Source organism: Falco punctatus, assembly GCF_963210335.1.
Source record: "Falco punctatus genome assembly, chromosome: 4".
Lineage (NCBI taxonomy): Eukaryota > Metazoa > Chordata > Aves > Falconiformes > Falconidae > Falco > Falco punctatus.
The window spans coordinates 30956641-30969414 of NC_137583.1; the positions used below are offsets into that span (position 1 = coordinate 30956641).

General features: G+C 44.7%; 1 protein-coding gene across 1 annotated transcript in view; it reads left to right on the top strand.

The window, feature by feature from the left end:
- The window catches only part of MAD1L1 (mitotic arrest deficient 1 like 1), a 370489-nt gene that overhangs the window by 274615 nt on the left and 83100 nt on the right, over positions 1-12774 (top strand). Inside the window, exon 17 of the mRNA XM_080382402.1 lies at positions 10928-11118. Coding sequence (XP_080238528.1) covers positions 10928-11118 — 191 coding nt within the window. The remainder of the gene's footprint in view (positions 1-10927; positions 11119-12774) is intronic.

Here is a 12774-nt window from a genome sequence, read left to right on the forward strand (position 1 = left end):
GTCACCTTCTCCAACACCATTTTCCCCACTGCTGAAGAAATCTGGATGACTGGATCCCTTGGTCCTTCTTGCACAGGCATGGGATCCTACTTATTTCTGTCCAGGAACCATGAGTAATTGCTTGCTTGAAATTAGATAGGGCTTCTGTTCTTTGCCCCACTTCACTCATGAACATCAGCCAAGTGAATGTTTGTTCTTGAGTCACATTATAAGACACAACCAGGAATTGTGCAGCAATCCCAGGAAATGAACACCTGTCCATCTTGAAGATGTTTAGTCTTCAGTGCTTAAAAAGGGTTGGAAGAACCAAATGTACAAGACCTAGAAATCAGCTGGATTTTTACAGCTGGAAGAGGTATTTGAGTCGTTCTTTCTCATCATCTTTTATTTATAATGTACCAAGCTACTGCCCAGGATAAGTCTCCAAAGTTAATGTCCTGTCATCTTGTGTCATAATCAGGAGCTTTTAGTTCTCTTCTCCTAATGCGCTCCTAATGTTGGTGTAGAGGTGAACAAAATTGAAGGGAAACAAGTTTGACTCTTCCTCTAGTTTTGTGTTTGCTTCCAATTTAGTTCACTTTTAATCCGTTCCATGTTCTCTTGACTTGAAAAAGGAGCTTTCCCAGTGAATATTATGTCACTTTAGCTTCCAGCTGCTGTGCTGGGACATAGCCACCCAGTAATCTCCTTAGGAATAATTGCTGGTGTCTTTTCAGATCATTTTTGTGAAAGGTGACAAACTGCTTGCTACAGTGAGATGTTAATAACACAGAGATGCCCTTTGTTTGAAAGCTGGTGCAGAAATTACCCCATGCAGTTGTTGGAAAGTCAGAGTTGTAATGGTAAGAAGTGAGGAATGGATCCATTCGTTTGCATATAATTCCAGGGCTTATCTGTCATCTTTTGTGTAAAACATACAATTTCTGGCGCGGTAGGGAATGTGCGCTCACAATACAGAGGGACAGGAACATGGGCTTGCTCTCAGCATGGATCAGGGTTAAGGAGATACCATTTACTAAGAAGAAGGGGGCAGAAAAGAGGAAAACATGGTCTGTGGGAGCTACGTGGAGAGAAATGGGCCTGGATGGTCAGTGAATCCAAGGTGACAGACCAGCTCAGGGGAAACTGTACGTCCTGATGTCCCCTCTGAGTAGGCATCAGAAAAAGGGGAAAATCTGTCTCATTCCAAGTGTGTATTAAGCTGAACTTTCCCTGCATCTGCCCTGAATCACAACTGAGACCTAGTGCATGTTTTTCTTGTTGCTCTTATAGTCAGAGGCAGCTCAACTGTCCTTTTAACCATCAGATACACTACAGACGTCCAAGATGGACATCTTTCTCTGACACTGACATTAAGCTCTTTAAAGTACAGCCGAGGGCTTTCTAGCATCTTTCCAGTGCTTGTTTCTCAACTTTTTTGATAAAGAGATGACGTTTTTTTAAAAATGAATGGCACAGGTGTATGTGTTGTCTTGTCATTTAGTCAGAGAGGTCTGTCAATACTTGGTTTGTCTTTTTTCTTCTTTCTTCTCTCTCTCTATGAAGCTAGAAAGTCTGTCTGAGCAGTCAGTCAGTCCTAATGATGAACTTAACAATTAGAGCCTTAGTGCCCATCTTCCAAAATTTCTAATAAAATTGCATGAATATTTAATACCCAATTATTAAATATTTAAAAATTTAAAACTGAACTGGCTTGGAAGTTAGCATGTGATGAATAATTCAGAATTAGGAGAGGAGACTTGGCACTTGGGCTGAGACAGATGTTACCTTTCCTGTCTCCCTGCCCAGAGGTGATCTTGGTGGTCCTCCAGTCTTGGAGCAGTTTGTGGGCATTGCTTGGAGGCTTCAAGCCTTTACCTCTTGCTTAAGAGCGTTAGCACAAGGTTAAAGGAAAGAACCCTCCGTGTCCATGATAACACTTCAGACTCCTGCGATGGAAATATGAGCTCCAGAGGCTGGAATGATGTGATTGAAAGCCTGGTTATCCAGGAGATGGCTCTGTTTCCAAACATCTTTCATGCTCCAGGGAAAAAAGATTGCTTGTCACATTCCTGCAGCTTGGTTATTTGAAAGCCCCTTTTCCCCTCTCACTGCTCTGCCGCTCCATGCTGAACCAGTGCTTCATTCAGCTCCAGCACGATCATCTTTAAAGGATTGTTTTCATAATGTGGTCACCAGAAAACGAAGTAGAACGGTGAAAAATAGGTGAAAAAAACCTGCTGTCCTGTGAGAGAGCTCCAGGGCACTCAGAAGAGCGCCCAGAGGAGATGCCTGGTGCGCTTCGCCAGCAGAGGAGGTGCCTTCGGGGCCACTGCAGGAGCACGAAGAGCCAAGGGGAGGGACTGGGGAAGGTCTGACTAGTTGGCATCCAGGGTGCTTTCAGGCCAAGAGCAATTTGTTTGCAGTGCCGGCACTTCAAAACACTATTAAAGGGATAAACAGGGAGGGGGGAAAAAAAGGATTGACTAAAAGGAGTGAGTGGAGGCTTTTTAGAGCCTAATTTCCTTTGCAACAAAAGCCCTAAAACAAACTCCACAATCTTCTCCCATTAAAAACACAAATAAGGGGGCGTGCTGCAGAGACTTGCCTTTATCTGTTGCATTGCGATTGTATTTTCATCCCTGCTGGCTGGCTAAAGTGGTGTGCATTTTTCCTTGCTGTCCTCTGCGACCCTCCAGCCTGGCCGCACGCTGCGCACAGCAGAAGCGGTTCCATTAGCACGGACCATGCAAACAAATGAAATGGCAAGCTGACCTTTCAGCAAAGCCGCCTTACCTAGGGGATGGGGGCACCGGGCTTTGTCTCAAAAAAAATGAGTTCTGGAGACAGTAAAGGTGTTATAATGTGTGTCAAGAAGAGAGGCAGTTCGTGGGCAGGAAGGGATTTTAGTTTCATGCAGCAGCGTGTGTTTATTTACAGCCATGCTCCAAGCAGTCGGGGAGTCTGTGGGGTTTTCAGTCTGTGCATCCCAAATAAGAACTAAAAGACTCCTGTGTGGTGCCCTGTGCCATCTCAGACTCTCTTACACCACGTAGTTATGTGATAAGCTACTTCAGAAGTGGGAGTGATCTCTTTAGGTGTTTATTAGTTCTATATTCAGATCCATCTGCCTGCAAAGCTATGATATCTCTGTGTTGTAAGCACAGGCTTCATGGTGCGGGTAAGAGAGGGGGGCAAGGTACTGTAAGTAACGTAATCTTGGACACTTAACACTAGCGTTTCCATGAGTCTTGAATCTGAGCGTAGAAAGTTCCCAGAGTAAGAGCAAAATGGCTTTGCTCCTGGGAAAGCTTGAAATAATCTCTTGCCAGTGGTGAAAGCCTCCTCTTCATAGCCTCGGTGAACATCATTAGATAATAAACTGTAAAGCACTCTCTAATGCATGATTGAATATTGTCCACTCTGCATTGTGAATGACTATAACTCCTGCAAAAAATCCTCACTTTGAGAGGGAACAAACAAATATTTCTGGAGCAGTTTTTCTATGTTTATTTTAATAGCAGATGTTGGATGCTGTTTCAGAGGTTTAAATAGCATCCAGTGTTTTGGGGTAGTAGTAATAGTAGTGATGTGCCAGTGGAAATAAAATAATAGGCAGAGTGTAGAGGAGGTGATTAAACAGGGGATAAAATCGTCTCATTAGATGCTTCTGCAGACCACCCCATGTAATTAACAATGCATATTATATATGTTAATTATAAAGTCCCTAGGATGGATTCTTACATTAGACACTTGAGCGGTTTCAGAGCTACTCTTTTCCTTTGAAACAACCTAGTGGAGAAGCGATTCTGACAAGTGATACAAGTTATGACCCTGTTCTTGCTACCCTGAACTACAGCCCATGAAAAGTCCCAGTGACTTTTTTGTTTGTTTTTTTTATATAACTCCAAAATAGATTATGTGGGAAACAGCTAGACTGGGAAGACTTATGCCTGATATTTGCTGACATGTTCTAGAAGATAACTGTTCTCCTGTAAACTGAAGTGATGCAGTAGATTTGTAATTTTAAGGTGAGGCTGTTTATTGCATCTGAAATTAATGATGAGCTCCACCTTTGTTCTGGGGGTGCTTGGTCTGTAATTGCCATATGGGAGGGAAGTGTGGCTAAAAGACTCTAACAATCATTTGGAGGGTGGAGAACGATGTCTTTCTGGTTGGTTCACAATTTATGACCAGTGTGACAATCCTAACTACCAAACGGTTTGTGCCATATCTAATTTGCGAAGTTCACCTTGGGCAATAAATAACTCTCCTGAGGTTAATTCATCCTGCGCCTGGGGTGAGTGTTGCCATCCCTGCTGAGTTCTGTATTGCTGCAAGCAGGCTGTTCACATCATTTAAGCCAGTGATTTTAAAGCTACCCAGGGTCTCTTTACACAGCTCTGCACTGCCTTCACTGAGAGGCACTACGGGGGTGGCTGAGGAGCCGAGCTGGGCTTCCGAAAGCCCACTTGTTCCAGAGTGTGGGAAGGCAGGAAAGAGCTTTGCCGGTGAGAAGGGCAGGGAAGGCTCCAAGCAGCCCCCACACTGGGATCCCCTGAAGGAGCCTCTCACTTGGCGGTGGTTCATCTGCCAGGGCTGTCCTCTACGCAGGCCGATACCAAGTGCGCTTGTGAGTTTTGCAACCTTGCGTTGTAATCTTAGCGTTGTCAGAATAAGAAAAGAACCCTTTACTTAATCCGAATCCATGCTATATGGGCATGCAGGTGCTACGAGAGAAAGTCCATCCTCTTCCATAGCTTCCTCCCTCTGAGTCTTCGTGTCCTGCTGCTTTCACCCTAGCCTGCTGGTGTCCTCCGCCACTTTGTGCAAGTTATCCGAGGATAAAGGCTCATTAGGAGTTGACATCTTTCCAAGAAGTGGTACCCTTGTAAAGATCCAGGGGTTTTCTGCAATGGGGGCTTCAGGCAACCGCCTTCAGTGAAGAGACACATGCAGGAAATATTCTTGTGCCCAGCAAGAGCTGTCACTGGCCGGGGCGGTGGAGACCTTTACTTGTAACGTGCTGCCTTTGAAAACTCCTCCCTGAGCTGCTGAAAGGGGAAGCTGGTGGCTGGAGGAGGGGGCTGGGAGGTGCGCTGAACCAGATGGTGCATGCACGGTTTAAAAATAAACCAATGTTGACTGATCAAATAAATACCACTTAGGTCTAAAATTGAACAGTCAGTGCAGTCTGTGGAATATCAAACTGTTTTTACCTTCGAGAAAAGTTATAATTCATGGTTGTAATGTCACAAATTGCAATTTTTGCAAAGACCAGTTTTAAGTCTGAGTAAGGGTGGTATGGGGCTGCCACACCGGTCGGATTTTGTGGTCCCAGACCCCCAGGGCATAAAACGCACCTATAAAATCTAGCAAAGCGAATTTTATTTCTCAAAAGCAATAGTCATAAACTTGCCTACATCAGAAGATGTTCAGCTCTTCTTCTATTAGCCTTTATTTAATATGAGACAATTTATTTTTATATTGTGTCCTTCACAGAACTCTTTTTCAGACAGTGGTCCTCATAAACTAAATCTGGAAGAGAAAATTTCAGCTCGGGGTTTGGGCAGGGGAATGGCTGGAAGGATTGCAGGTGCAGAGAGGTGGATGGGAAGGACAGACCTGCGGTAGGAGAGTGTCACTAAATATCAGTCGGGAGGTACAAGTGGGGGTGACCGATGGGTGCCATTGCACAGCAGGCACAGCGTTGTGGAAATGGAGAGGAGCAGCTTGTGCAGGTGGGGAAGAAGAAGGATCATTCTGGCCTTACATCTTGGAATTGAGAATTTCCTCTTCTCATTACAGACCTTGTGTGAACAAGATGGTACTGGCATCCCTTCTGGAGGCTGGAAACAAACTCTAAGCAGCCTGTTGTTTAAATAGAGCAGTGCTGGGAAAAATACAGTATCCTCCATAGCAGCGTTGGGTGGCATCTGTCAGAGGCATTCTGGCAGGGTCAGCAGGGACAGGAATTCATGTGTAAATACTTTAGCCTGTGCGTGTTGGAGTGAGTGACCCCCAAACATGTTACTAAGGGAAAGTAACCTTTAATGGAGAGTTAGAAAGGACTTCAGGCTTTTCTGAGAGAGAGATGTATTAGCTGGGATCGCAACTGAATTAATGCAGCTACATGGCTTGTGGCATCTCGGAGGATGGGCAGAACAAATTTCTGTTTTCCTGGAGAAGACTAGTGACACATTTAATTTCATGCCCCTTTTGGCATGCTGAGAGCCATATTGTTTTCTCCTCTTTCCCTGGGGAAAAGGTTAAGTGTGGATTTGGTTTTCTTTGGTGTAGAGATTGCTATTGCTATTGATTGACCCAGCTGAACTCGGAGCAAGAGCCAAAGCTGTGGTATTTTCAGGCAGCAGTGAACATTTTCAGATGTAAGGAGTGTAAAAGCAATGGAATAAAAAGCAGTGACATTTTCAATGAGAAACCAAAAAAGCCCAACTTATATTTTATTTATTTATCCAAAATAGTTTGAATTATTCATTAAAGCCAATATAAGTGTGTGAAAATACAAGGTGTTTCAAGAAGCAGCATCATTAGGGGGAAGTTAATCATTTGGCAATATTAATTTTGTAAGAGACTAATCACTTTTTTCAGTGAAGATTATTTTTCCCCCATCACACTCTTCAGGATGGGCAACTTTTTGTACATACTTTTGGCCTGAATACAAAGAAGATGTGGCAGTATGAATTCCATATATTTTCTTGTTCTCTGTTCTCCTCTTTCATCTTTTTTTTTTTTTTTTTCCCCAGGCACATAAACAGCCGGTCATTATCCCTGACCAAGGCATAGCCTGCCAAATCTCACGCTTATTTTCTCAGTTCTTATTTGTTTCATTAACGCTTCAGTGAGGGGTGCTTTGGCATCCTTTCTCTGGGATGAAGGATGTTTGTGGTGTGACTTTGCCTGTCCATGGCTTCTGCAGAGCACACCTGCAACTTCTCTTGCCTGTTCTGTGCAAGTGTAACAGTCTCGAACACAGGAACTCAAACAGGTACCCTGAGAACAGGGATTCTGGTTTTCAAACATCGTCTTTTAAAGATATAATTAAACCTAATTCTCCAAATGTTGTGAAAGATCTTAAAGGATCAAGACATTCGATGTTCTGTAGGTGGTAGATAAGAGTGGAAACAGTAATGCTGTCATCAGAAACCTGCTCCGTTAATGCACCTTGACCCACCCTGAAAGGATCTCCCTCTGTTCAGTGGTCTCTAAGGCTGTGCCTTAAACGTTGCTCTGAAATACGCTGAATTGCACTCTGTGCAGATGATGACTTTTAAATCAATTTTTCCTGACTCTGCTAGAAATTTGGCGGGAATTAGTGGTATTAGGTGAGGCTTAAGAAATAGTGCCGTCACATCTTTGAATTGAGACACGGAGCAAACAATGAGCTGCCTCTTAGCTTAACATCTTCATTTGGTGGGGGAAATATTAGAAAGATTAATTACTGTCCCCAAGCCAGTGTATATGCTGCTTGTGCTGTTCCCTAGGCGCAGGGAATCTGCGGCATCAGGGCCATGTGTGGTGTAGAGGCTACATAGGTACCCAGTGCCTAAAAATAGGCATCCTGTGCCATTTTAGACACCCCAAAGTGTCTGGGATGTTGACCTGAGGGTGGCTGGTATGACAGAGAGCCTGCAGGAAACCTCTTTCCTGCAGAAGCGTGGTGGGAAGCTGTGAGAAATATCCTAGAGCATCTCAGATGGCTTTGTTTCAGCAGTGGGATCCCATCCTATGTTTCTCAAGTCTCAGCTTATCTTCCTATCAAGTTACTCTTCCGTGAATCCTCCTCACAGTGTGGCTTCTTGGTTGTGTCAGCAGAGCTCTCAATGAGAAGCAGGGGAGTAGTCACAGTCCTGAGTGCTGTCTGGAGTTAATCTGGGGATAGCCCCTTGCTGAATTGGGATAAATACCGCAGGAGGTAGGCATCAGCAGTTGCTATAGCTGAACGATTGAGGACTGCAATTTAATTGGGCATAAAGGAAGAGCATCTCTGTTTTACAGTCAGGGTTCACTGGACCTCTCACTGGGAGTAGTTGCAAACGTAAGCGTTCTTATCATGTCCCTTTGTCTACTTGTGTTTTTCTAGCCCCATCCCCAAACTAAAGAAACGCTGTTGGGGAATTGCTAGTGGAGCCGTGGAGGGGATGACAAGGCTCCATCCCATCCCCGGCTGGTGCTGGCACATGCGGCTGCATCTATATTAGCAGTTAGAGAGTTCAGCACCTCGTGCCAATGGCTGACACAAGGCATCTCTAACAAGGAGATAACATTTTTTTTCCATGCAGATGAGTTCCTTCAGCCAGGACAGCTGACGCGGTAATACACCAAAACTGCCGCAGGCACTGGAAAGAGGGCCAGGAGGAACGGCGGGGGGGGGGGGGGGGGGCAAGGGCACACTGTTGGGAGTGAAGGCTTGCTAGTCCTTCAGTTAAATTGAAAAGCTCAGGATTTCTGGCAAAAAGACTGGTTGTAGTCAGAGTTTCTCCTTTTTCACCCTGAGGGTAGTGGAGGAAAGCAGTTGCCATCACTTAGTTGCTATTCTAGATCCACATGGTTGTAGTCTAACTAGGCCAGTGCTGTTGGGGGGGTTACAAGGCTGCAGCCCAGCGGGTGTGAGGATACTTGTGATTTTGTTACTTCGTGAGTAACAGAAGCTGTTCAAGGAGTTCATGAATTAGGGTGCCATACACCTCCAAGGTTAAAAAAGTCAGGAAAGGCAGCCTCCAAGATGCAGTAGGAAAAGGCAGATTTACTTTTCCAAGGCTAGGCTGCATTTATTAGGAAAAAAAAATATTGCTGTTAGACATGTGCAGTATATTAAAGGCAGCGCTGTCTCTGACAGTGGCGAAATGTTATTTACCACTGCAACATGGTCACTGAATTTTTACTTTTATATGTAGGATTTTGTCCTTAACAGTTGCATAGCTGAGTGAAGACTATGAGAATATTGAGGTCAGAGCTGCCAATTAACCTCCTGATTTCAGGAGGCTGATTATTAGAATAATCAAACACCAGACTCAGCTGAGACATTGAGGAAAAGGTGGTAACAACCCAAGGAAGAGTTGAATTGATCATGCAGTGATGAGTTTGGTGTGAATGGGAATGTGGGTGGTCAGGAAGAACAGCCTTTTCAAGTTCATGAGAAGGGGCAGAGTGTAAACCACAACCCTTTGGGCTTGTGAGCAGGGTTTGGATACTTTCCTTACCTTACATCCCCCAGCAACCGGGGGTTTCCCAGCAGTGGGGGCTGTATAGGAGTGTTTTAATGCACAAAGTGGTGACATTCCCCAAGACTGGCTTGCTTCCCTTGATAAAGTGAGATACAGCTTGAGGGAGACCCGGAGTAAAAGAAATACTTTGCTCATACATCATCTGCACAAGCTGCTCGGGGAGGTGGAGCTGAATTAACCAAAGGTAAGGAGCTGGCCAGTGTTAACTCTCCCCGCGTGGATGCTCTCATTCAGAAGTAAAGGGACATGTAGTTCTCTTTAACCATTAAAGAGTTCCTGTCCTTGCCTGGGGATTAAGCTGAATTGGATTAAGGCCAAAGTACTTCTGAGCAGGCGCATCCTCAGTGGCATTTAAGACACTTTAACATAACACATTGAATTATCCTTTTGTCCCATCCGGAGAGCCTAGCTAAAGCAGTACAGAAGGTAAGGGGAGCCTTGCATTCTCCTGGTGCACTTGCAGCTGCTCAGAGGTGAATCAGAGGGAAGTCCGTGGCCTTGCAGTTACCATCCTGCATTCTTCCTACACGGTGCTCGGGAGGTCAACGGAGAGACACTTCTCAGCAAATACTCAAGCGAAAACTCCAGCTTGCTTGGGAAACAGTAATGCTGTAGCCTGGGCTGGATCAGCCTAGCCAAAAACCTTCAAGCAGTCGCCTTGCACTGAAGCTTCTGCTGTCTTACTGCTGGACCCTGAAGTAGCTAAAATAAAGACATATGGCCCGTATGTGCTGCAATTATGTCACTGATCACAGCATAAAGAAAACCTTAAACCGCAGAATGACAGAGGTCTCCGAGTGGGGAAGTCTATTTGTTTGTTGTTAGAAAGAGTCAGGGTTGTTTTTTTTTTCTAACCCTGGACTGCAGTGTTGACAAAACAGGCTGACTTGGGAAACATCTCTAGTGTATATTAAAGTAAATCCAATCTCTGTAATTAATGGGGGGATAAATTGAGGTTTAATTACTCAGAAGGCACCTTGGGTGAAAGATTCATGGTAATTGTTGTGTATCCTCTTGAAGGATTCACAGTACTGGCAGCTCCCTTTGTAGCAATAAAATACAGGGTGAGTGGCAGGCAGTCTCCCAGGACCTCTCTTCTAGGGACTAGTCCAGTTAAGGTGGCAAATGCAAAGAGGCAGTGGTACTCCTCGGGCTTTTTATCATAGTAAAGCCCCTTCTGGAATCTTGAGGGGTTCCTAAGCAGTGTGTCAATTTGAGATCAAAGCACTTAAAGTCAAATCAAGAGTATTTTGGAGGAGATTTTCCTTATAGGCAGCTTCCTCATGATGCAACCGTACAGAGGCGTATTTCTTACCGTTTTTCTACTTTCTTGCTTCACGTAGCGTAACACCCTTCTCTTGGGTTCCTGTAGAAAATAAGATGTGTGCATGTGGGGAAATGGATGCTATAGCTTTGAATTTTGTAGTACGTTGTTAAAAGGCTGGCTGAGCAAAAGAAAAATCCATCCCACCAAGACACGTCAGTTTTCCTTATTCCCCAGTTTATTATCTTTTGGTCTGCTGGGACCAGGAGGAGAGGAATCTAGCTTGTCTGTGTCTTTACTCTGCCTGCTTTATTTATTTGTAAAAAATTGAATTAACCTTTTCAATTCACTTAGTTTGGCTAGCACTGTAAATACAATGCAAGGGGCTCTGTGCTGATGACATGTAAGAAGGTACCCATTTTCTTCCCCTACTTAGAGCTGAAGAAGCAAGTGGAAAGTGCAGAACTAAAAAACCAGCGTCTGAAAGAAGTTTTCCAGACGAAGATCCAGGAGTTCCGCAAGGTGTGCTACACACTGACGGGATACCAGATCGACATCACAACTGAGAACCAGTACCGACTCTCCTCCATTTACGCCGAGCACCAAGGGGACTGCCTGCTTTTTAAGGTATGTCTGTGCACCCCGCACTGCACCTGCTTCTTCGGGTTCATGGTTTTCAGCATGCCAGGATGTGTTTGCTCTTCTCAGTGATTAGACTGGAAAATCCCAGCCCCTCTGCTATGTGACTGGGTGTGCCTTACGAGGGAAGTAAATCTTTTCTTCCTTTAAAAAATTGCCTTAGAAGGCTTGACATCTGGTCTCCCACTTATATATCAAAGTTAGGAGTAAAGAGAAGAGACTGCATGTGCATAATACCTAAGGCATCTGGCCTTGCACTTCACCTTTTTAGAATATCAGTTATATACACCGCGGCAGTAAAACCTTATGTAACCACCAAGGTTCCATCCTTACTTCACTACAAGATACATGTCCTTGCTGTCTTTGCTATCTCCTGGCTTGTCTGCATGTCATCTTGTCTTTATGTAAATTGGAATCCTTTTGAGCAGCAACTCATCCTTGTGTGTGTGAAGTGCCATTTATTTGAGTAGCACAGATGAGGAGCAATAGCAGTCTGTCTTCTGTCAGTCTGATACCTTTATTCGTCTAGCTGGGTGGTCTGAGGCCAGGCTGCAGCTTGATGGGCGCCGCTTTTCTCTTGCGTTACCTAATGCTGGTGCATTAGAGAGCTGAGGTCTGACATTAGGGCCACCGAGCTGTTTAGTTCCATCTTTACATCGGTTCAGGTGTCAACAGCCCAAGTTTACAGGTCAGTGTGATCCCCCTGGGGGAGGTTGCATTTATGAGAAGGATGAGGATTTAAGAGGTGTTCAGTGCAGGAGGGAACTCTACAAGCAAGAACTGAAGAAGTTCTGTGTCTGCGGACCTACAGCTGTGTGCCACATGTGGGTTGCTGCAGTATTGTTTCTTTACGTAACAGGACAAACATCTTCCTGTTCTGCAACTTTAGAGCCTCAGGAAAAAAAAACACAACCAAATCCCCCCCAAAAAACCCAACCAAATAAAGCAAATGAGAATAAGTATAAGACAGCACCTAGGTTCCTTATGAAAACTAGAAGACATCCCCAAAACAGTTGTATTACTTGGCCTTATGAGGGTTCTGGACTGACTAGGAGGAATGGGAGCAAGAAAAGAAAGCTCAGTGTCCAGGGAGGAGAATAACTCTGTTGGTTTTAAGGTACTGTCCTTGAATCCTGAAAACAGTTCGGTGTTGAGATGGTGCAATGCTGTAGCTCTAGCACCTCTGGGGGCCTGCGCTCACACCTGTAGTGTTACATGTTTAGTGAATGAACCTTCGGCAGACTCGGAGATGTCCGTTGGATGCCGTGACCAGACAGTACAAGTAGCAGTTCATCGTAGGAGACATGGCATGCTTGGGGAAAGCTAGAGAAACATGAGAAAATTGCATACTGGCCACGTGAACAAGGACTGGCTGGCATCTCATTAGTTTGTATCCAGTAGAATTGAATTTTTCTTCGTGTCATGGCAATAGAAATAATTTACATGCGGAAGAGCAAATAATGAAGTACAGATTCCTCTCCCTTAACACTCTTCTCACTGCCTCTTCTTCATTCAAGTGTTTATTCCCAAGTATGTCCAGAGGATGGAGGGAAGTGTCACCAGGTAGAGCAGATCTCACGTTTCCCAAAGCCAGGGGTGGGTTGCTTATTGATTCATGGAATTCCTCAGCCTCTCTTACCTCGC